Source organism: Camelus ferus, chromosome 2, assembly GCF_009834535.1.
Source record: "Camelus ferus isolate YT-003-E chromosome 2, BCGSAC_Cfer_1.0, whole genome shotgun sequence".
NCBI classification, from domain to species: Eukaryota; Metazoa; Chordata; class Mammalia; order Artiodactyla; family Camelidae; genus Camelus; species Camelus ferus.
The window spans coordinates 389,648-409,660 of NC_045697.1; the positions used below are offsets into that span (position 1 = coordinate 389,648).

General features: G+C 61.6%; 1 protein-coding gene and 1 long non-coding RNA gene across 4 annotated transcripts; both read left to right on the plus strand.

Moving 5' to 3' along the window:
- The first annotated feature begins 4,502 nt into the window (after positions 1-4,502).
- FGFRL1 (fibroblast growth factor receptor like 1) lies at positions 4,503-19,301 on the plus strand. 3 transcript variants are annotated; one of them, XM_032492076.1, is made up of 8 exons: positions 4,505-6,115; positions 6,370-6,473; positions 6,690-6,787; positions 15,611-15,883; positions 16,982-17,062; positions 17,147-17,431; positions 17,508-17,861; positions 17,988-19,301. In XM_032492076.1, exons 3-8 carry the CDS (start codon positions 6,706-6,708, stop codon positions 18,428-18,430), a joined length of 1,518 nt encoding a protein of 505 aa, XP_032347967.1. In that variant the 5' UTR covers positions 4,505-6,115; positions 6,370-6,473; positions 6,690-6,705; the 3' UTR covers positions 18,431-19,301. The 3 variants fall into 3 exon arrangements, with proteins under 3 accessions (XP_032347969.1, XP_032347967.1, XP_032347966.1); XM_032492075.1 differs by lacking the exon at positions 6,370-6,473; XM_032492078.1 differs by lacking the exons at positions 6,370-6,473; positions 16,982-17,062 and having other exon boundaries at positions 4,503-6,115.
- On the plus strand, positions 6,795-8,682 carry LOC116667409. Its single transcript, XR_004324295.1, has 2 exons — positions 6,795-8,287; positions 8,401-8,682. It is a non-coding gene; the product is annotated as an uncharacterized LOC116667409 (long non-coding RNA).
- Positions 19,302-20,013: the final 712 nt, after the last annotated feature.

Below are 20,013 nucleotides of genomic sequence, written 5' to 3' on the forward strand. Positions count from 1 at the left end.
CTGCTTACTCTGGGTTTTGTCTCTGCTCAGGTTCTCTAGTCTCTTTGGAAGGAAACCGAGTCCTGTCTTCTCAGCTCAGCAGTTAGCACTGTAAGTTTCCAGGCACTGCTTTAACTCCATCCCACAGTTTTCCATATGTTGTCTTTTCCATTCAGTTCAAAATAATTTTTGATTTTCCTTTTGGTTTCTTCTTCAATGCATTGGAAATTAACGAATAGGTTATTGGTTTGCAAATATTTGAGGAGTTTCCAGATATCTTTGGTTAGTGACTTCTAATATAATTCCAATGTGGTCAGACAACATTCTTTGTATGATTTGAATTATTTTAAATATATTGCCACTTGTGGCTCAGAAAATGTTTGCCTGTTCTATAAATATCCATTAGGCCCATTTAGCTGATAGTGTTGTTCAAGTTTTCTGTATTCCTGATGAGTCTCTGTCTACCTATTGAATCAAGAGTTGGGAGAGGAGTGTTGAAATCTCTGAGTACGATTGTGGATTTTCTCGTTTCTCCCTGGTCAGTTCCTGCTTCATGGATTCCTGTCTGCTGTTGTCAGGTGCATGTACATTTTGGGTTGTTTCATTTTTTCATGATTTCAGAACAGTTCGTTATGAAAAGACCGTGTTTATCTCTGATCACATTCTTGCTCTGAAATCGACTGTCTGATGTTAGCGCCGCCACTGCAGAGTTCTGATTAGTGCTCGCCAATTTTTCTTTTTCTACTCTTTAACTTTTAACCTGTTTGTATCTATATTTGAAGTCTTTGTAGATGGCTTATAGTTGAATCTTGCTTTTTTTTTTTTTTAACCCTGTCAGGTAACCTCTCTGCCTTTCAATTGGGATGCTTGGATCATTTACATTTAGTGTGATTATTGATATGATTGGGTTTAAATCTACCTTCTTGCTATTTATCTTGTATTTGTCTCATCTGTTTTCTCCCTTTTTTTCTGTTTTCTTTTGGATTATTATTATTTTTAAAATTACTCCCTCTGTCTCTTCTATTACATTCTTAGTTGTTATTCTTTGCTAGTTTATTTTAGTGGTTGTGTTAGGATTTATGCCATCCATTTTCACTTGTCAATGTCTGCTGGTGAGTGAGATCATACCAGCTCACATGTAGTCGGAGGACCTTACAAACCCATTTCTCATCTTCTCCCAGCCTTTGTGCTCCTGTGATCATACATGTTCATTTTTCATATGCTGTCAATCACACAATACACCGCTGTTCTTTCTGCTTTAAGCAGATGAGTATATTTTAAAGAGACTTAAATCATAAGAAAAGCATTCCCTGCAGTTTCCCTGTCTGGGACCCTTCTTGTCTCTGGGTGGCATCTGGCTTTCCTCTGGCCCCACCTTCCTCTGCTTGGATGACGTCCTTTAACATTTCTTGTGGTGTAGATCTGCTGGTGATGAATTCTTCCAGTTTCTTCTGTTTGAAAAATTCCTTGTTTCACCTTTGGTTTCAAAAGACACTGTTGCTCGTAGAGAATGCAGGTTGATGGGCTCCCTTTTCCTTGAATTTTAAAGATATTGCTCTACTGTCTTCTTGCGTGCATTGTTTTCATCCAAGACATCAACAAAACATCCTTTGTTTGTTTGTTTGTTTCTGTATAAAAATGTGGCTTTTTCTCTGGGAGCATCTCAGTTACTCTCTCTATAGCTGGCCCTCAGCGCCCCGAGAAGGGCTACGGCTGGCCCTCAGCGCCCCGAGGAGGGTTACGGCTGGCCCTCAGCACCCCAAGGAGGGTTATAGCTGGCTCTCAGTGCTCTGAGACTCTGAGAAGGACGCTCCTCAGGAAGTTTTCTTCCTGATTCTTGTGGTTACATTTTCTTGAGCTTTTGGAAACTGTGAGTTTATGTCTTTTATCACATTTTGAAAAATTGTGGCCACTTTTTCTTAAAATATTTTCTTTTCCACCCTGTCTTCTTTCCCGTGGGGCTCCAGTTCCACGTGCATTTCACTACCTGATGTTGTCCTAGGACTCACTCATGGTTTGTTCATTTTTTCAGTCTTTTTTCTCTTTGTTTCCTTGGACAGTTCCTCTTGCTCGGTCTTCAAGATCAGTCTTTTCTTTCCCAGTGTTCTATTGACCCTAGTGTCTTTATCTCAGACATTGTAATTCTCATCCCTGCACGTTCAGTTGGAGGTTTTAAAAAGTCTTCCCTGTCTCTCCTTAATATGCTCAGTCTTTGCTCTGACACCTTGGACAAACAGAAGACAGTAAATGTGTTGGTGTTCTCATCTGCTAATCTCATCATTTTCATCATTTCTGGGTTCTCCCTGACTGTTTTCCCCTCTGTACTGGTTTTAATTTCCTGCTTCTCTTCATGCCTGGGGATTTTTGGTTGGATGTCAGACATTGTGTGTTCTGCCTTACTGGGTGCTGGATAGTTTTGTGTTCCTATAAATAGTCTTGCGTTTGTTTCTGGGATGCAGTTAAGTGACTTGCAAACAGTATGGTCCTTTAGGTCTTGTTTTTAAGCTTTGCTGAGCCGGACAAGAAATGCATTGAGTCTAGAGTTGATTTTTCCCTTCTACTGAGGCAAGACCCTTCTTTGTACTCTAATCAATGCCCCTTGAATGACTAGGTTCTCAATACTGACTGTTGGATGCAGACATCTTTCCTGCCCTGTGGACTCCCATCCTTCTGGGTGGTTCTTCCCCATCCTTGGGTGGTTCCTTTTCACTCTTGGACTGATCTGTAGTCAGCTGAAGCCTTGAGGATGAGGGACCCTCTGCTGGTCTCTGGGGCTCCTTCTCCACACAGCTCTTTCCTCTCCAGGACTCTGCCCTATGAACCCTGGCTACCTTCCCCTGCCAGGACTCCCCCTCCCTCTGGACTCTGCCTGGGTCCCCACTCCCGGCACTGCACCCTGGAAGGCAGGGAGTGGGGACAAGCATAAGGCCCCCTTCATTTGTTTCCTGTCCCACAAGGACCACTGTCTCCTGTTGCATGATGTCCAGTCTTGGGTGCTGTTTTTCATATAGTTTATCTCTGATTTTTTTATACATGTGGAGAGCATGTAAACTGGTGCCTGCCACTTCATCTGGAGCTGGGGCTTCAGTTCCCTGCCAGCACTTCTCATCGTCAGACATGTTCCTCTCAGTCCCTACACCTGCCACCAAGATGCCCTCTCTGTGAGGGCTGGGGACATGCTTTCCTTGTGGAACCTCACAGGTCCAGCCTCTTGAAGAGCCTGGCACAGAGCCAGGGTCAGCGTGTCATGGTTGAACGATGACCACGTGGAGGGCAGATGAATACCTCTTCTCGGGCTCATTGTGCAGCCCAGGTGGGAGACAGAGACTCTGGAATCCCCGCAGGGGTTCTGTGAGATCAGGTTGCAGATGGGGACCGAGACCAGGAGGTCAGCTAATGGCCCAAGTCTCAGTTTTAAAAGGGCAGTATTTGAACCAGTTCCTATTCCTGGAGCATTGTCATGAAGGGGAAGGGGGAGCCTGCTGGTTGGAGAGCTTCATGGAGGAAGCAGCCTTGGAGGTGTGGGAGGCTGGCAAGGCTCTGGGAAAAGAGCCGGCCACCCTCAGGGACCGCCATGCCCCGCGCCTCCGCCAGGGGGCAGCGAGTCCCCGCATAGGGAGGTGGGCCCCGCCCAGGACGCGTCCTTTCCTGCTCACACACCTAAGGTGTGGGCCATGCCCCCTCGCCCACCTGCCTGGACTGCCACTGCCACCTGGGGCCGCTCACCTGGCCATGGCCCCTCCCCACCACTCACCGTATCCCCCACCCGGGCACTGGACTGCCTTGCTCTAGCTCGCTTCCTGCCTCTGACAACCCCCACCCCCACCCCTCCTTGCTTCAGAGCCAGCTTTTCACACACCTGCCACTGGCAGCCTAACTCACCTGTCCGAGCTCTTCACGCTATGGTGGTTTCTCCCACAAACCTGCCTGCAAAGTCCCAGGCAGCCTTCGTACTAGCCCTGGACCTCTCTACCCATTCTGTCCTGAAGCGCGTGTCTGTGACCCCCAGCGCTGGCTGCACCGGCCGCAGATGGGCTCAGGAACCGGCTCTCCTGGCTTCCTCGCCCGCGGAGCCTGACTGCAAGCACAGGAGGCTGCTCAGGTCTGCCTCTGGGCCTTCACCCAGAAGTAGGCAGGACAGAGATGGGCCCACCACCATCCACCCACCAGGTGCCCACACCGGCCCAGACACAGGATTTGGAAACATGCCTTCTCACTGGCTTGGGAAGGGTAAGCAGCTGGGGCTTCGATGGGCCCTAAACCCTGATGGCTGGCACTCCCTCACCCAGCTCTCCTCTGCCTGGGGACCTGTACCTGCAACACCTCACCAGTTTCAGTTTTCCCTGGAAGAGGGAACTCCTGAGAGGACAGAGGTTCTTCCAGGCACAGTTCCCAAGGGAATAGCTTGGGCAGAGCCCAGAGGGGATGGGGGGTGCTGCAGGGTGGGAGTGGGGTTGGGGTGCTGCAGGGTGGGAGTGGGGCTGGGTGTGCTGCAGGTTGCAGGTGGGGTGGGGGCTGGAATGGGCCAGACTTGAGGTAGGGAGTGGGACAAGGGCAGGACCCAGGTGTGCAGAAAACCATGGGGTTTGTATTGAGGGCAGTGGGGAGCCAGAAGAGTCAGGATTGTGTTTTAAAATGGCAATTGTCCATTCCAGTGAAGTGACAGTGCAGGGAGAGCAAGGGAGTACCTGGACCACTCATTTAGGCCAGAGAGGATGGGGGATGGTCAGAGAGACCCTGAGGGATGGCAGTTGGGGAGGCAGGAGAGCCAGTGGGTGCACGTGACTGACCAGGAAAGGGAGGGCAGTGGGGCAGTGTAGAGAAGGGTCCACAGTGGAGCTGGACTCCACAGCGCGTGGTTCCAGTCCTAGACATGCCAAGTGCTGGCTGGGAAATCTTGGGTAAGTTGCCAACCTTCTCTGTGCCTGCATTTCTTCTCTGCACAGGTGACAGCAAGATACTTGCCTGGTTGTGAGGGTTAAAGGCGGCACTGTGTGTGGTGTTCTCTATTTATAATGATTACTAATGTCCTTGTGTTCCTATCACTAGTGGGTGAGAGGCGGGAAGCCGCTAGGTGGGAGGTGGGAACATACCTCCCCCCTACCCCCGTCAAGGGGATCAGGTAAGCCGGGCGCCAGGGCAGGACCTCTGTGCCCCACATCACCCAAGACCTGACCCTTCCCTGGAATGGCTTGGTGCCGGAGAGGAGTCTTGGATCTCCTCTCTGCTCCCAACGACTCCCTGGGGCTCAGACCTCCAGGCCCTGACCGCCCAGCTGGGATCGAGGCTGGCTAGAGGATAGATGACCGTGGGCTCAATCAGGGCCAGGTCTGGAGGTGCGGAGAGTGTTGGTGGCCTGAGGTTGGGGGCTCTGACACGGGCGCTAATGGGTACAGGTGTGAGGTGGGCGCCGCAGGACTTGGAGGTGCGCGAGGCGGGGCTGGGCCGGGGCAGGGCGGGGCGGATGGCCTGGGGGCGTGGCCAGACGGGCGAGGTGTGTTAGGCGGGGCCAGAGGCGGGCCAGGGCCGTGGCGTGGCGGGCCTTGTTGGGGCGTGGCTGGGCCTGGGGCTGGCAGGGGCGGCGCGGGGGCGGGGCCTCGCCGCGGGGAGCCGCCCCGCCCGCTGGCCGCCCGCACCGCGAGGGTTAAGGCCAGGAGCCAGGCGGGAGGGGCAGGCGCGCGCGTGGATTGGTGGAAAGTTTGGGCGCGGGGCGGGGATACGGGCGGGGCTTGGGGCGGGGTTTGGGGCGGGGCTCGGCAGCCGCGGCGCACCGATTGGCGGGAAGTTGTGTCGGGGCGGGGCGCGCGGCGGGCTCGGCGCTCGCTCCGGGAGAGTTGACAAAGCCCCGCAGGGAAGGACGCCTCGCGGCGCGGCGCCCCGGGCCCCTCGCCCCGCCGCCCCGGGACCCCGGCCCCTGGACCGACCCCGCCGCCCGCCCTGCCCACGGCCCCGGCCCCAGCCCCTGGTCCCGGCCCCGGCCCCGGCCCGAGCCGCCCGCGCCCAGGTAGCGCCGCCCCGTCCCGAGGCCGGGCCCGGGGGCGCGGGGCGGCGGGGTGCGGCGCCCGGGGCGGCGATGACCTCGCAGCGCGCCCCGCGGGCCCGGCCCTGAGCCCCGCCGCCCGCGAGTCCCGCCGAGGTGAGCCCCTCCGCGCGCGCCGGCGATCCTGGGGGCAGACTGGGAGGGGAGGGACGGGGGCCGGGGCCGGTGCCGGGGCCAGGGGCGGAGGCGGGGGCCGGGAGCGCCCAGGTCCCTGCTCCGCGGTAGGGGACCGCCGGCACCGGCACGCGCCGCAGCTCCCGCCGGGCCCGCGGTCCTGCCTGCGCCCCGCCCCCGCCCCTGCACCCCACGTGCCCCCCCCCCCAGCGCAAATTTGTCCGCTAATGGCGCAGGCGATTATCTTCGGGGCCGCCGGTGTTGTGTGTCCCGCGGGCAGGGCCCGAGTTACAAGCGCCAGGAATCCAGACGGTGTTTGGAGGGGGGGCGAAGGAGGCCGGTAATTAGTGTAAACCCTTTGTCTGCCTTTGATACCCACGGTTCCCCCGCCGCTGCTTCCTCTGCCCGGAGCGCCCGAGGGAAGGCGGGGCGGCCCGCACCCCTATCCCCGCGGCCCAGGGCTGGAGTGCTAGCGGCTCCCGGGCCCTAGGCCGGGGTGTGAGGTGCATGGAGACCCCCATCCCCACGCCAGTGACCGGCCTCTGAATACTCCCAGGTCCGCACAGGCCGAGATGACGCCGAGCCCCGCGTTGCTGCTGCTGCTGCCGCTGCCTATGCTACTGGGGGCCCTCCCGCCGGCCGCCGCCGCCCGAGGTGAGTCCTGGCGCCCAGCCCGGCGCCCCGGCCTCTGCCAGCGCCGCCCCTTTCCCTCCGGCCCTGAACCCTGCCACAGTGCCCGCCTGGCGCGCGTGTTTGTGCCCCGCCCCTGCCAGCCCCGGGCTTTTCGGCCCCTCGCAGTTTGGCTCCTCACTGGCCGAGTGCCCCTCACCCTTAAGGCACCCCAGCTCACTTGTGGGCCCCCCTCACCCGTGGGCCCATCTCACCCACAGCTCACACACTGGGCACCCCAGCTCACCCGTGGGCTCTCCTCATCTATGGGGTGTCCCCAGCTCACCCACAGGGTTCCCACTCACCTTCAGGGAACCCCCAAGCTCATGTGTGGGGCCCCATGCTTGCTGGCAGGGTGGGCTCTGGCCCCAGTTCTCCTCAGGACTCACATGGCCACACACACATGCCTACAGCTGAGGGCAGCTGCTGACCTTCAGCTCTTGGGGGATGAGCTGTTTAGCCCCCAGTGGGCCAAATTAGGCCTCTGGTAACCTGCAGGGACCCCCCATGGTGACCAGGGTTGGGGGTGAGGACAGTGGGAATATTCTTGGTGTCTGAGACTCACGAACCATCTCTGTGCCCTAAGAATGCCCCTCTCTAGGAAGGCACAGGGTGAGGGCTGGGGAGCTGAGTACCCAGCACGAGGGGTCACTGCAGTGTCAGGTGGGAGCCTGTCTTAAGGCAGACCCTGAGACCACCTACTTTAGCCTAGACACTGTCTCGCGGTGTGTGCCATGCCAGGGCCTGGACGTGGGCACACACGCCTGCTGTGCAAGTGGGCAGGCTCGGATGCCTCTGGAGGGACCCCTGCCCCTGCACCCAGCCCCAGCAAGGGGCATCCTCAGCTGATGGGTGATGGGTGATGCGTGTCCGCAGACTCCCACTGCCATGTTCAGTGCTGGCCTCCCTCAGCTAGGCGGGCCCTGTGGCCGGGCCAGCCCTTTGGGTGTGTTGACCACTCAGGATCGTCCCTGCCCTGTCCACCAGTCCTTAGAGGTTTCGCACCCCTCCCCCGCCGCCCAGCAGGCGCACTGAACCCAACCTGGCCTTATATGGCCATGTTCGGGTGTGGGGTGGCGGGCGGCGGCCCAGGTGGGCCTCATGCCACAGTACCCCCCCGCCAGCCCCGCCGGGGACTGGCTGGCTGGCTTGAGGGTGGGGGCTGCCCAGGCGTGGCTGGGACGGGCAGCGTCCAGGGCACTGCGGACACTCAGGTCATGCCCAGTAAGGCCCCCCCCGGTGGCCAGCGGCCTGGACTCTGATTCCTGTTTTATCTGCTTGGACTCCCCAATCCCCGCACCTGCCTGTCCTCTGGCCACTCGGCCAGGGAGGCTCTGGGAGCCACTGTTCTGGCCTGGTCATTGGCTGAAGCCTGAGATGGAGCAGTGGATGGCAGTGGACAGTCGGGCCCGCCTTGGTGCCGAGGGTCCTCAGAGGGGCCAAACCCTGCTCTGTGCCCCCTGGCTGAGGCCTTGGGGCTGCATGGTGAGGGCCCTGGCAGCAGTAAGGAGGTGGGAGCTTAGCTGCTTTCCAAGGGTAAGGGCCTCTGTGGCTTTGGGGGGTGTGCTCTTCCTGAATTGTGCTGGCTTCTCCTCCAGGCCTGGACTTGAAGGTGGAGCCGTTTCAGACGCCCCCCCTCCTTGGTGGGTGTTCAGGCTGAGTGTGGACCTTCAGGCTGGTGAAGCAGCGCAGAGAGAGTTCGTTCGGTGGTTTTTCGAAAGCCATTTTCCCCATGGTGTCACGATTTCTAGAATCGACACATTTCTAGACGCAAATCATATTTTTAAAGTTCCCCTTTTCCCAAAGTTTCACAATCTTGGTGAGTTTGTCTTAAACTTTTTTTTTTTTTCAAATTTGGAAAAAGATAGAATTCGGCTTTCTTCGTTTCCGTTTTATTTCTCACAGTGGGAACATGAGAGGTTCAGAACGACATACCTTTTACAGATAACTTTGGAAGACATTGTTACAGGGTCTTCTGAGAAGTGCCACGTTTGAACTTTTCTCAGGATGGTCTCTGAGCCGCCAGCCCTGAAGGCCCCTTCCTGGTCCCCTGGGCCCGGCCGGGGTGTCCTAGGCGCCTTGCCTCCAGCAGGATGGCACAGCCTCAGGGCCCACCTGCCTCTGTGTTGGGAAGGGTCTGCGGTGTGTGTGATTCAGCGGGGAGGCGCGTGGCAGGCAGGATGGCTATGGTGCTGTGCCTGTACGCTGGCTGACCTCAGCCTCTGGCCAGGCTGCAGGGGACCCCCTCCCATCTAGGCCCTCCAGGCAGCAACAGCCATTGTGTGGCCAGGGCCGAGGTGGACATGTGGGAGCCTGGCCCAGGCTCTGTGAGGTGAGGATTTGGGCCAGCAGCCCCATTTACGTCTTGTCTTGGGCCCCACTCCTGGAAGGGAAAATAAATCACTGTCCCCTCCGGGGGGAGGAGGGAGCCGTGAACAAAGTTGCCTTTGGCTGAGCCTGGAAACATGACCGCAGGCTCCTTCTCCATTGTGCGGGGATCATGGGCCTCCAGCTCCCGCCGGCACCACAGCCCCAACCCGGAGATGTGGGTTTTCCCCAGCAGCGGCCTCAGCCCCGGCATTGCCGGCCCAGCTCAAGCACTGCTGACGGTGCTGGGGGAGGCGGGGTATGGCCCCACAGGCCAAATCCTGGCTCCTGGCCACCCCCTGGCCATGTGTCCTTCGACATTGGCCTCCTTGTTCCTCATCTGGTGTCTGCAGTCCAGGTATGTCCAGGTGGCAGCTCTGTGAGCAAGATCAGCCTGTGGAAGGGAAGCATGCCTGGGTCCCTGTCCCCAGACTCCACAGACGCCCCATCCAGGGCTGCCACCCTACCTGCCCATCACCTGCTCTTCCGAGTGGTGGACGCTGGGTGCCCCTGGCTCCTCTTGGGTCCCAAGGAGAGTTGGAGCTGCTGTCCTGGGCTCCCTCAGGTGGGGCTGCAGCGCAGCGTCCACGGTCCGGGATGTCTGGAGGGAGGTGGGGGGAGAGACATGGGCTCATGGGGCCAGGATGGGCCTGGAAGGAGAGGTGGGTTCTGGTCAAGGGAGGAAAGACCTTCAGCTGGGGGGATGTCGTGGGCAGCTCACCTTGGCCAGGGTGGACACGCAGGGGACACGGGTGTAGCTGAGCTGGGCCCTTGAGTGGGGAAGGGCTAGGGCTGGGCCCAGAGGCTGGTGGGTGAGGGGTGCAGGGAGGAGGGGCTGGGGGCTTTTCCACCTGAGCATTGCGGCCAGCCTTCCTCCTCCAGTGAGGAGTGCTGGGGCCTCCATCCACACCCTGGGCCCTCACCAAGTGGCTGGGGGCAGGGCCTGGAGGCTGGCGGACGTCAGGGGAGGGCTGCACACACCTCATCCCACATAGACTGGCCCCGCTCTGGGGAGAGCCAGCCCAGGGTGGGGGCTTCCAGCAGCTATCCCTGAAGCGCTGGATTCGCTCCGGCCCCCAGGCGGCTGGAACCCCGGGCTTCCCATCTTGGCAGGAAATATGATTGCTTTTCTTCCTGCTGGGGAGTTTATTTCGTGAGAGATTTACACAAGCTGTGTGCTGTCTGAGTGGCTGAGGAGTGGACAGCGGGGCCTGGGGCAGCAGGCAGGAGGAGGGACCCCACTGGCTCCCTTGACTCTGCCCCAGAAAAGCCAGGGCCTGCGAGCGCACTCCTCTCCTGAGGCCACCGCCGGCGGCTTCCGGGCTGCCCTCTGCCCTCCTGCAGCAGCCTGTCCGGCTCTGGGGAGGACTGTGGGGCTGGCTCTGGAGCTCAGCACAGCACAGCGTGTGCCCCTGGAGGGCTGGGGAGGCCAGTCTGGGCCAGTTGGCTGGCTTGGGCCTCATGCCCTCAGGCCTGTCCTCGAGAAGCCCTGGGGCCCAGGGTCGGAGGCCCTGGTGGAGCAGGGACAGCAGGTGGGGCGGGGGGCTCTCTGGCCTGGGGGTTCCTGGTGGCTGGGCTGCTGGCTGTGTTGGGTGGTCTGCTGCATGAGCCCGTTCTGCTGAAACGTCCATGGGTTCCAGGCTCAGGGGCATCCCCTTCTCACTTCTGAGGCGACTGGTACCTGGATCAGGGCCCTCAGGGTGGGGCCCTTGGGTGGTCTGGGCCCCGTGGCGTGTTCCACGTCCTCCGGGCCTAGCGCTGGCACGTGGACAAGGGCTTTCTCGGTTCTTTGGCAGCTAGGAGCGGGGCTCGGCCTCTCTGGGGAGTCCTGCAGGGACCCCAGTTCTGCAAGTGATGTTTGTAGGGCCGGGGGTGGGTGGCAGGCGTGGGGAGGGTCAGCGTTGAGCCTGGTGGACCTAGTGAGACCTGAACGTGGAATAGGAGTGGCGTGGTATTCAGCTAAGCCCCTGGGTGGATCTGCGGTAGTGGGTCTGGGTGCTGCCCAGTCACTGTCCCCTGTTGCGAGTTCACGTGGGGCCCCTAGGGGAGCGGCACCCCTGCTTGTGCCCTGGGGATGGTGAGGAGGAGCCCTGAACTGGGGGTCCACTGAAGGTCCGTGTGGGGTTTCCTGGGAAGAGAACAGACCTGGAGGCCCCCCACCTGTCTGCTCACCTGGTGCTCAGGCCAGGCAGCGGGTGGAGGGGACACTCCAGTCAGCTTGCTCGGTGGGTCGGGCTGTCCCTCTGTCACGCCCAGAGTGTCCTGGTTTCTGGAGCAACCACCTGTCCTGCGGGTCCTACCAGTTCCACTGCAGGTCCTGTGGGTCCAGCCCCCAGGGGCCGCCCGGGGCCGGCTGGCGTCTCGGAGCTGGTGTTATGCACATGCACGTGTGTGTAGTGTGTGTGCCCGGGGCTCGGCGCTGGGCCAGTCTGCATCCTCCGCCCCATGGAAGCCCTGTGGTGGTCCTCACCTGTGTCCCTCTGGGGGCGTTCCTGCCCTCCCCCCAGACCTTGCCTTCCTGGCGGGTGCTGGCCCCAGGTCACGGCATCTGGGCCTTCCCAGCTCACCCCCTGTGCCCGGTCCTTTCACCCCAAAGAGAGCACCCACCTGCCTCTCCCAGCTCAGCTCCCTAGCCCAGGCTTGGCGGGCGCTCTTTGAGCCCCTCCCCATGCTACTCACTCAGCCCATCCTCCCCACAGGACGGTGGCCCCTGGCCCGGTGCTCTCACCCTAGAGCCAGTCCCAACGTGGTTAACCTAATGCCCACCAACCCCCTCCCCGCCAGAGACTTCCTCCCGGAGTAATGTCTGGGGTTTTGCAGGCTCCCTGGGGACAGAGCGGCCCCGATGAGCTGGCCTGGTGGTTCTTGCACCCTCACTCCCACCTGGGTCTGTGGCTTCCGGGGATGAGGCCTGAGACCACAGGTGCCTCTGCTGGTCTCTGGCACATGGGCCCAGGGGACGGGTGGTGTCTCATCCAGCTCCTCTTAAAGGGAGCTTGGGGTCAGCAGGCCAGGGCCCACTGAACGCCCTGGGCAGTGGGGAGAGGTGGAGGCCTACACCTGGGATGCCTGCACCACGGCCAGGCCCCTGGCAGACGTGAACACGCAGGGAGCACGGATGCAGATGGAATGGCCGGAGCCCTGCCTCTGGGAGAGGAGAGGGGGGCGAAGGACGGTGCCCAAGGCAGGGCAGGGGCCGTGGGTCAGTAAGGTGTGGGGTGCTGAACCTGGGGTGGCCCCCAAGGGCCTGTGAAGGCTGTGTGGGGGTGGGCACGGGCAGGGGCGCAAAGTGGGCTACAGCTGGGGTCTCTTCTTCCCTCCTCGCATGCGGCCCTCCAGCCCTCTTCTCCTCCGCCCTCCCTGGGCCCGCTGGGGCAGGAGGGGCGTCAGCTGGGGTTCCCACAGGGTCTTGTTTTACTGAACCTGGGAGAATGGTGCTTCTGCCAGGGCAGGCCCAGCAGGGGCCGTGGGGGTCCTGGTGGCTCCAAGGCGGGATGCATCCTGGGCCGGAAGGGGGTCTGTGTGCACCCACGGTCGAGGTGTGTGTATCCGGGGGACTGCACGACAGCGTCAGGGTATGACGCCAGCTCTGGGTGGCAGCTGGGAAGCCCAGCCACGTCTGCTGGATGTGTGCCCCCCACCCCCTACCTTGTTGCTAGGCCCTGGCCCCTCCCAGCACCTCCATTCCTGACCATGTTTTCACAGTGGGGGGTGGAGGGGAGGAAGGAGATGGGAAAGGAGAGGGCAGCACCTTCCCTGCCCTTTACCTTGATGCTCAGCCCCCACCTTGTGGTGGTGAGATGCCACCGCCCACCCCCAGTCTGCGTTTGCCTCGCAACACTCTCCAGGTGCCATCCCTGTATGTAGCCTGTGGCTCAGGGTGATCACTGGGCTGGGGCTTCCTGGAGGAGGTGCTCACAGGGAGGGGGCTGAGGCTGGGTGTGGAGGGCCCTGCCCGGGAAGCTGGCTGCCCCTCCCCCATGCCCTCACTCTGGCCTCAGTTTCCCCCTGGCTGAGTGGCTTGGATGCCCTGTCCAGGTGGAACAGCAGGGCTTGTGTTTCCCAGGCTAAATATAGAGCTGTGGCAGCCGTGCTGGCGGCTGAAATTCCCAGGAATCTGGGGGGCCAGGCCTCCTGCTGGTGAGGCTGCTGGGGTCTCTGCAGAGGCAGGGGTTGGGGCAGGGGCCGGGCCTGGCCTGGTATCGGGCAGGCTGCAGCGGGGCAGGGGCCGTGTGCTTTAGGGTGAGGCTGGCTCCAGCTGGGGGCCTCCGGCTGGGCTGCTGCCTGACCCCCTTACTGCCTGCAGGCCAGCCCTGTCCCTCCTTCACAGTGACCAAGGGTGGCATCCCTGCCACCCAGTAGGTGCCCCCCACTCCTCAGGTTCTCCTGTCTAGGGGTGAGGAGGGCGAGAGGGTGAGGGGCTGGAGGTGACCCCCCCTGGCATGGTCAGGCTGGTCCTTTCTCCACTGAGAAACTGAGGCAGGATCCTTCAGGGGATGGGGGTGTCGGACCAGCCCTCCGCGGTGTCCCCAGGATGCGGTGGGGACAGGCAGAGCCCAGCAGGGAGGCATGCTGTCCTCCCTATGTGCCTTCCAGGCTGTTGCGTGTGTCTGTGTGTGTGCATGTGTGAGTCTGTGTGCTTGTGCTTGTCTGTGTGTGAGCCTTGAGCCCAGGTGTCAGCCTGAGAGGCCCAGGGCCCGGGGCGGGCTGGGGGTGGGGGTGCCCTCTTTGTCCTGCAGCTTGGGAGGCCCCCATGAATGGTGGAATTTCAGGCAGTGACAGGTGGCGGACAGGGTCTGCCTGGGAATGAGACCAAGACTCGGGGGGCCTCAGGAGGCCCGCTTGTCTGCGGGCCCTGTGGCCCCTCCCTCTGGTGAGCTGGGTGGGCGCCTGGGGGAGCCTTGCAGGTAAACGAGTTACCAGTGAGAAGCAGCTCTCAGCCCTTCCAGGAGAGCCAGCAAGGCTGGTGACGGGGGGCTGGCTGGGAGAGCAGAGCCCAGAGTGCCTGCCTAGGGGCTGTGTGGCCAGGCTGGCGCTGCCCAAGTAAAGGCAGGGTGTGGAGGGGAGGTCACAGAGGGAAGGTGCCCCATGTCCCTATGTCTCTCACAGCCCTGTCCCCTGGAATCAGAGACTCGGCACGCGTCCCCGTCTGGGGCCCTGGAGAAGCTGAGCCCTAGGCTGGCAGCTCCCTCCATCCGAAGGGGGATGTCCCCCAGCCCGCCCTAGTGCCCCAGACAGAGGTTGTGGGGGCTTGTGCTCTGAGAGCTGCGTGGTGAGAACAGAAAGCCGCCCCCCATCTCTGGGGGATCCACAGGAGCACTTTGGGCCCCGGTTGCAAAGCGGCAGCAGACCCAGCTGGCAACTGCGTGTTGAAGAAACACCAGCTGGTTATTAAAAACACATGCTGCCCTCGGGCCCTGCAGCGACAGCATCCCAGAGCAGCCACCGCCTCGGCTCTCCTTGTGGCCAGGATGCGGTTTGCAGACCCTCGAGACTGGGGTGGCTGCAGTGAGGGGTTGATGTCTCTTTCAGTGGCTGTGGGTGGGGTCCCAGGAGCCAGGCCCCCATGGCTGCCTCTCCTGATCTGAGGGACAGTAAGTAGGTGGGGTGACCTCGTGAGAACCCGGCACCACTCATGGTCATCCTATGGTCCAGAAACTGCAGACCAGTCCAGGCTCAGAGCCACGGGCAGGCGGGGCTGAGGGTCGACCAGGAGATAGTTCCACTCCTTTCTGAGGCCTATAGTGTCCTTCCCAACCGGCCAGCCACCTGCTGCCCTCCAGGCCTGGTCATCCCCACTGTCCCTGCACTTGACCCCAGAAAAAAATGGGGCTGGACACAGGCTGGCAAGTGGGGCTGGGTTTCTTCCTGCTGGTGAAGGGCACCATGGCCTCAGCCCCGGCCTCGGGCTTCTCCCATGGGAGACAGTGGTCACCTAGGGCCAGTGTGCCTGGCCGCTTGCCCCCTGACCCCAGGGCTTTCGGGTCACTCTCCTCCACCTGGTGTGGCCTGGCTGGCAGCAGGGAGGCTCAGGTCTGGGCAGACAGACCTGGGCAGAGGTAGCCCCCACACATAGGCACAGACGTGGGCCACCAGACACAGGCCGCCTGTGCCACACTAACCACACACCAGTGCAGTTACACGCGTGTGCACACACAGGCGAACTGGGTGCCTGCAGAGAGGCAGTGAGGGGATGCCCTCGCTTGGCCGCTCGTGGGGGGCAGGCATCCTGGGTATTCTGGTTCCCGTGCGATGGCATGCAGTGTGCCCTGGGTGAACACCGTCTGTGGTCTGGGAGGAGGACGGGTGTATATGGGTGGCCTCCTCGGTGGGGACTTGGCAGGGACAGCCTCTCCCCTGGGCTCCTGATGCCCCCACCTGCCTTGGCCGCGACTCCCAGCCAGTCCCCTCCCCCGACCAAGCCCTCTGACTGCCCTCCAGGCCCCCCAAGGATGGCGGACAAGGTAGTCCCACGGCAGGTGGCTCGGCTGGGCCGCACCGTTCGGCTGCAGTGCCCTGTGGAGGGGGACCCGCCGCCACTGACCATGTGGACCAAGGATGGCCGGACGGTCCATGGCGGCTGGAGCCGCTTCCGAGTGCTGCCACAGGGGCTGAAGGTCAAGGAGGTGGAGCGGGAGGACGCCGGCGCCTACGTGTGCAAGGCCACCAATGGCTTCGGCAGCCTCAGCGTCAACTACACCCTCATCGTGATGGGTCAGTGCTGGCTGGGGCAGGACTGTGTGGCGCCCAACACACCCCACCCTCATCCTGCCCGAGCCTGGCCTCCTCTGAGCCCAGGACACCACCCTTTGTGGGCCCCTCCTTGTCAGGCTGCACCTCAGGGGGCCCTTCCTCCTGGGCCCCTCCTCCCCAAAGGTTCTGCTGACCTGGCGGCCAGGGTGGCTGCGGGGGTGGATGTGGGGGGCCCCAGGTGGTGGTCCCATTGAAGGGCAGACCAGCGGGCCAGGCAGGCTGGCAGCCTTGATGTCGGCCATGACTTTGAGGCTCAGGTTTCGGAGTTCAGAGGAGCCGCTGGGAACGAAGGGCCTCTGTTCTCTGCCTCTGGGGTCTGGGCTCGGGGACTGGGCAGTGCCCCTAGCAACACACCCTCCACTTACTGGTACTAGGCACTGCGCCCAGCTTCCCCCGCCACGGGCTCTGGGTGGGTCCCTTGAGGCAGGCTCCCTGGCAGCACAAAGGAGGAGCCTGACCCGTGCCCCCCACCACTGGGTTCTTGGGTCGGGGCTCAAAGCCTGGCCTCGGCCTGGGCCGGTGGAGGTGGCGGCTGTCATGGGGAGGGGGCATTCCTCAGTGTGCCCCACCCCCCGGCCAGGCCCCACAGGCCTTCCCTGGGTTGTGGAATGGGAGTACTGTGGATGTCCACCCCCCCGCCACCGTCCTTTCAGAGGGGAGGATGACCAGGCGGTATGCAGGCCATGTCAGTTCACCAGGCCCTCGGCGCCTTGATGTGGGCTAGGGTTACTGCAGCTGCCGGCTGAGCTGGGCCCCCACCTCCCCCAGGCCCTGCAGACCCCTCGGAGCCAGGGTGGGAGAGCCAGCTCTCCATCCCACCACGCCTGTCGGGGTCACCTGCACCCAGGGAGTGGACTGGTGGGTGGCTTTCGCCCAGCTGTCTCTGGATTCTGAGATGTGGGTGTGCGCCCACGGCCTCCTGCTGGCGTCTCTAGAGCTGCCCCAGCCGGGCCTGAGGCTGGGCCTGGGAACCAGCCCCGGGGCTGGGGTGGGGGCTGGGGAGCCATGCCTGGATCTTGGGGCTGCTGAGGCCCTTCTGATACGCTTTCCACTCTGCAGATGACACCAGCCCAGGAAGGGAGAGTGCGGGGCATGAGGGCTCCCCTGGGGACCAGGAAGACCCAGCCAGCAAACAGTGGGGTGAGCATGGGGGCAGATGTCACCACTCTCTTTCAGCCAGGTGGGGCCCCTGGTGCCCCCCTGACCTCTCTGCCTCCCCCGCAGCTCGGCCCCGCTTCACACAGCCCTCCAAGATGAGGCGCCGGGTGATTGCACGGCCCGTGGGCAGCTCCGTGCGGCTCAAGTGCGTCGCCAGCGGGCATCCACGGCCGGACATCATGTGGATGAAGGATGACCAGGCCTTGACGCGCCCCGAGGCTGGAGAGCACAGGAAGAAGAAGTGGACGCTGAGCCTGAAGAACCTGCGTCCGGAAGACAGCGGCAAGTATACCTGCCGTGTGTCGAACCGCGCCGGTGCCATCAACGCCACCTACAAGGTGGATGTGATCCGTGAGTGCGGGGGCGGGGGCTGGGGTGCGGGCGGGCTGGCGCCTGGGGGCCGTGCCCAATGCGTGTCCCTGCGCAGAGCGGACGCGCTCCAAGCCTGTCCTCACGGGCACACATCCAGTGAACACGACGGTGGACTTTGGGGGCACAACGTCCTTCCAGTGCAAAGTGCGCAGCGACGTGAAGCCGGTGATCCAGTGGCTGAAACGTGTGGAGTATGGAGCCGAGGGCCGCTATAACTCCACCATTGATGTGGGCGGCCAGAAGTTCGTGGTGCTGCCCACGGGCGACGTGTGGTCGCGGCCCGACGGCTCCTACCTCAACAAGCTGCTCATCACTCGCGCCCGCCAGGACGACGCGGGCATGTACATCTGCCTGGGCGCCAACACCATGGGCTACAGCTTCCGCAGCGCCTTCCTCACGGTGCTTCCTGGTGAGTGGGCCACGCCCTTCCTGCCCCGCCCCGCCTCCGTCCTGGGCTACGCCCGCAGAGCCCTCCAGCCGGCACCCCCAACCGGATCCCTGGTGATGTTCCCCTCCCCACCCTCTTCTCCTGCAGACCCAAAGCCGCCAGGGCCACCCGTGGCTCCTTCGTCCTCGACCACTAGCCTCCCGTGGCCGGTGGTCATTGGTATCCCGGCCGGCGCCGTTTTCATCCTGGGCACTGTGCTCCTGTGGCTCTGCCAGGCCAAGAAGAAGCCGTGTGCTCCCACGCCTGCCCCTCCCGTTCCGGGACACCGTGCACCCGTGACGGCTCGTGACCGCAGCGGGGACAAGGACCTGCCCGCCCCCACCACCCTCAGCGCCACCTCTGGTGTGGGGCTTTGTGAGGACCTCGGGCCCCCGGCAGCCCCTCAGCATCTGCTGGGCCTGGGCTCAGCTGCTGGCCCCAAGCTTTACCCCAAACTCTACACGGACACGCTCACTCACACGCACTCACACACACACTCACATGTGGAGGGCAAGGTCCACCAGCATCAGCACATCCACTACCAGTGCTAGAGGGTGCAGCTTTCCGATGCCCGCCCACCAGAGCTCCGGGTGCCTGGGATGGGCTGGAGGGGGCCCAGGCTGGGGCGAGAGGGCCACTGAGGGAGATGGACCACAGGTGAGGGTGAGAGGTGCCCCGTGTGAGGCACACACACACACAGACGCACATACATGCACGACATACCTCTGGACACACACGGAGTCACACACACACACACATACACACACACACACACACACTCTCAGACTAAGCAGCCCTTGGGAAGGTCTGTGTTGTAATTTGCAGTGCGCATGTAGCAATGGGCTAGCTCATGAAGGAATCCCTTGGCCCCGTGGGAAGGATTTCACAGAGGCCATGATCACCCCCCAACCCCGGCCTGGCAGGAGATCTGAGAGGCACCCTGGCTTTGTGAACCAAAAACTCCGACCCCTTCCCTACGCCTGCCCGCCTGTGTCCCTGCCCCGGCTATTTTTGCCACCACCTGTCCTGGTGTCCAGGAGTCCACCAGTACCCTGGGCAGGGGGGGTCACATGTAGCAGTCCAGGGCCCTGCCCAGAGAGGCTGGAGCCGGCTGGGGGTGACTCCTGCCCCACCCGGCCTCCCACTGCCAGAGGGAAGGGGCCCTTGATATTTATATTTAAGAAATTAAGATAATATTAATAATGATGAGAGGAGGGCGTGGCCACAGAGATTCGGCCTCTCCTGGGGCCCAGGACCCGCCTAACCCTGTGGCCACACTGATGTCCACCTGGGACCGGGCACCCATCACCCTACTCCCTGTGGCGGCCCCAGACCTCTGTAATTTTATATAGAGTTTGAGCTGAAGCTTCGTATATTTAATTTATTTTGTTAAACAAGAAAATGTGCATCCTTTCCCTCTAAGCTGGTGTGTCTGCCTGTGTCTGTGTGTGTCTGCGTGTGCATGCATGTGTACATGCGTATGTGCCTGTGACCAGACTGGGTTCCAGAATCGGGAGCAGAGGAGGCTCTCAGGAGCCCCATTGCCAGGGCTTAGGCTCCGAGGCTGAGACCTTGGGTCCCCAGGGCCCGCCATCTGGGCCGCCGAGCAGAAGGAGTCTTCCCCGCGCACCTGCACACCCTCCCGCGCAGGCCAGAGTCCTGCTCACCTGGCCCTGTGGGTGCCCCTCTACGGGCGTGGCCCCTGCAGCCCTCAGGCCTCTGCTTCTCCCCACCACAACCTGGGGTTAACTGGGCAATGGCTGTATTGTTGCCTCTACCCAGGTGACCCAGTCTCTGTCCACCTAGGGTGGTACAACCATGGTCTCAGTCTCCAGATGGGGAAACTGAGGCTCTGACCCACTCGGCCAGCACGCAGGGGTTGGGTTTCCTCTGGCCCAGAGGTTCTGGAGCCTTTTAAGAAAAGTAGTAAGATAAGTGTGCGATTTTAGCAAAGCTCCTGCATGACAGTGTCGGAAGGTCCAAGGGAGGGGTGAGGCCTTGCTGTGTCCTGAACACTGCCCCAGCCACCGCAGCTTCTTTGTGCTTCAGGAAAGAAGCATGGGCTCCGCCTGACCGTCCCACCCAAGAACTGCTGGCCCCCAGATTAAGGTTGAGTGTCTCCTCCACTCCCTCA

What these genes read in the sequence shown, in the direction of transcription:
- FGFRL1 (XM_032492076.1), top strand. Translation starts at nt 6,706, where the DNA reads ATGACGCCGAGCCCCGCGTTGCTGCTGCTGCTGCCGCTGCCTATGCTA. An exon ending in CTACACCCTCATCGTGATGG is followed by an intron (nt 15,884 to 16,981) that starts GTCAGTGCTGGC and finishes TCCACTCTGCAG; the next exon opens with ATGACACCAGCCCAGGAAGG. An exon ending in CTACAAGGTGGATGTGATCC is followed by an intron (nt 17,432 to 17,507) that starts GTGAGTGCGGGG and finishes GTCCCTGCGCAG; the next exon opens with AGCGGACGCGCTCCAAGCCT.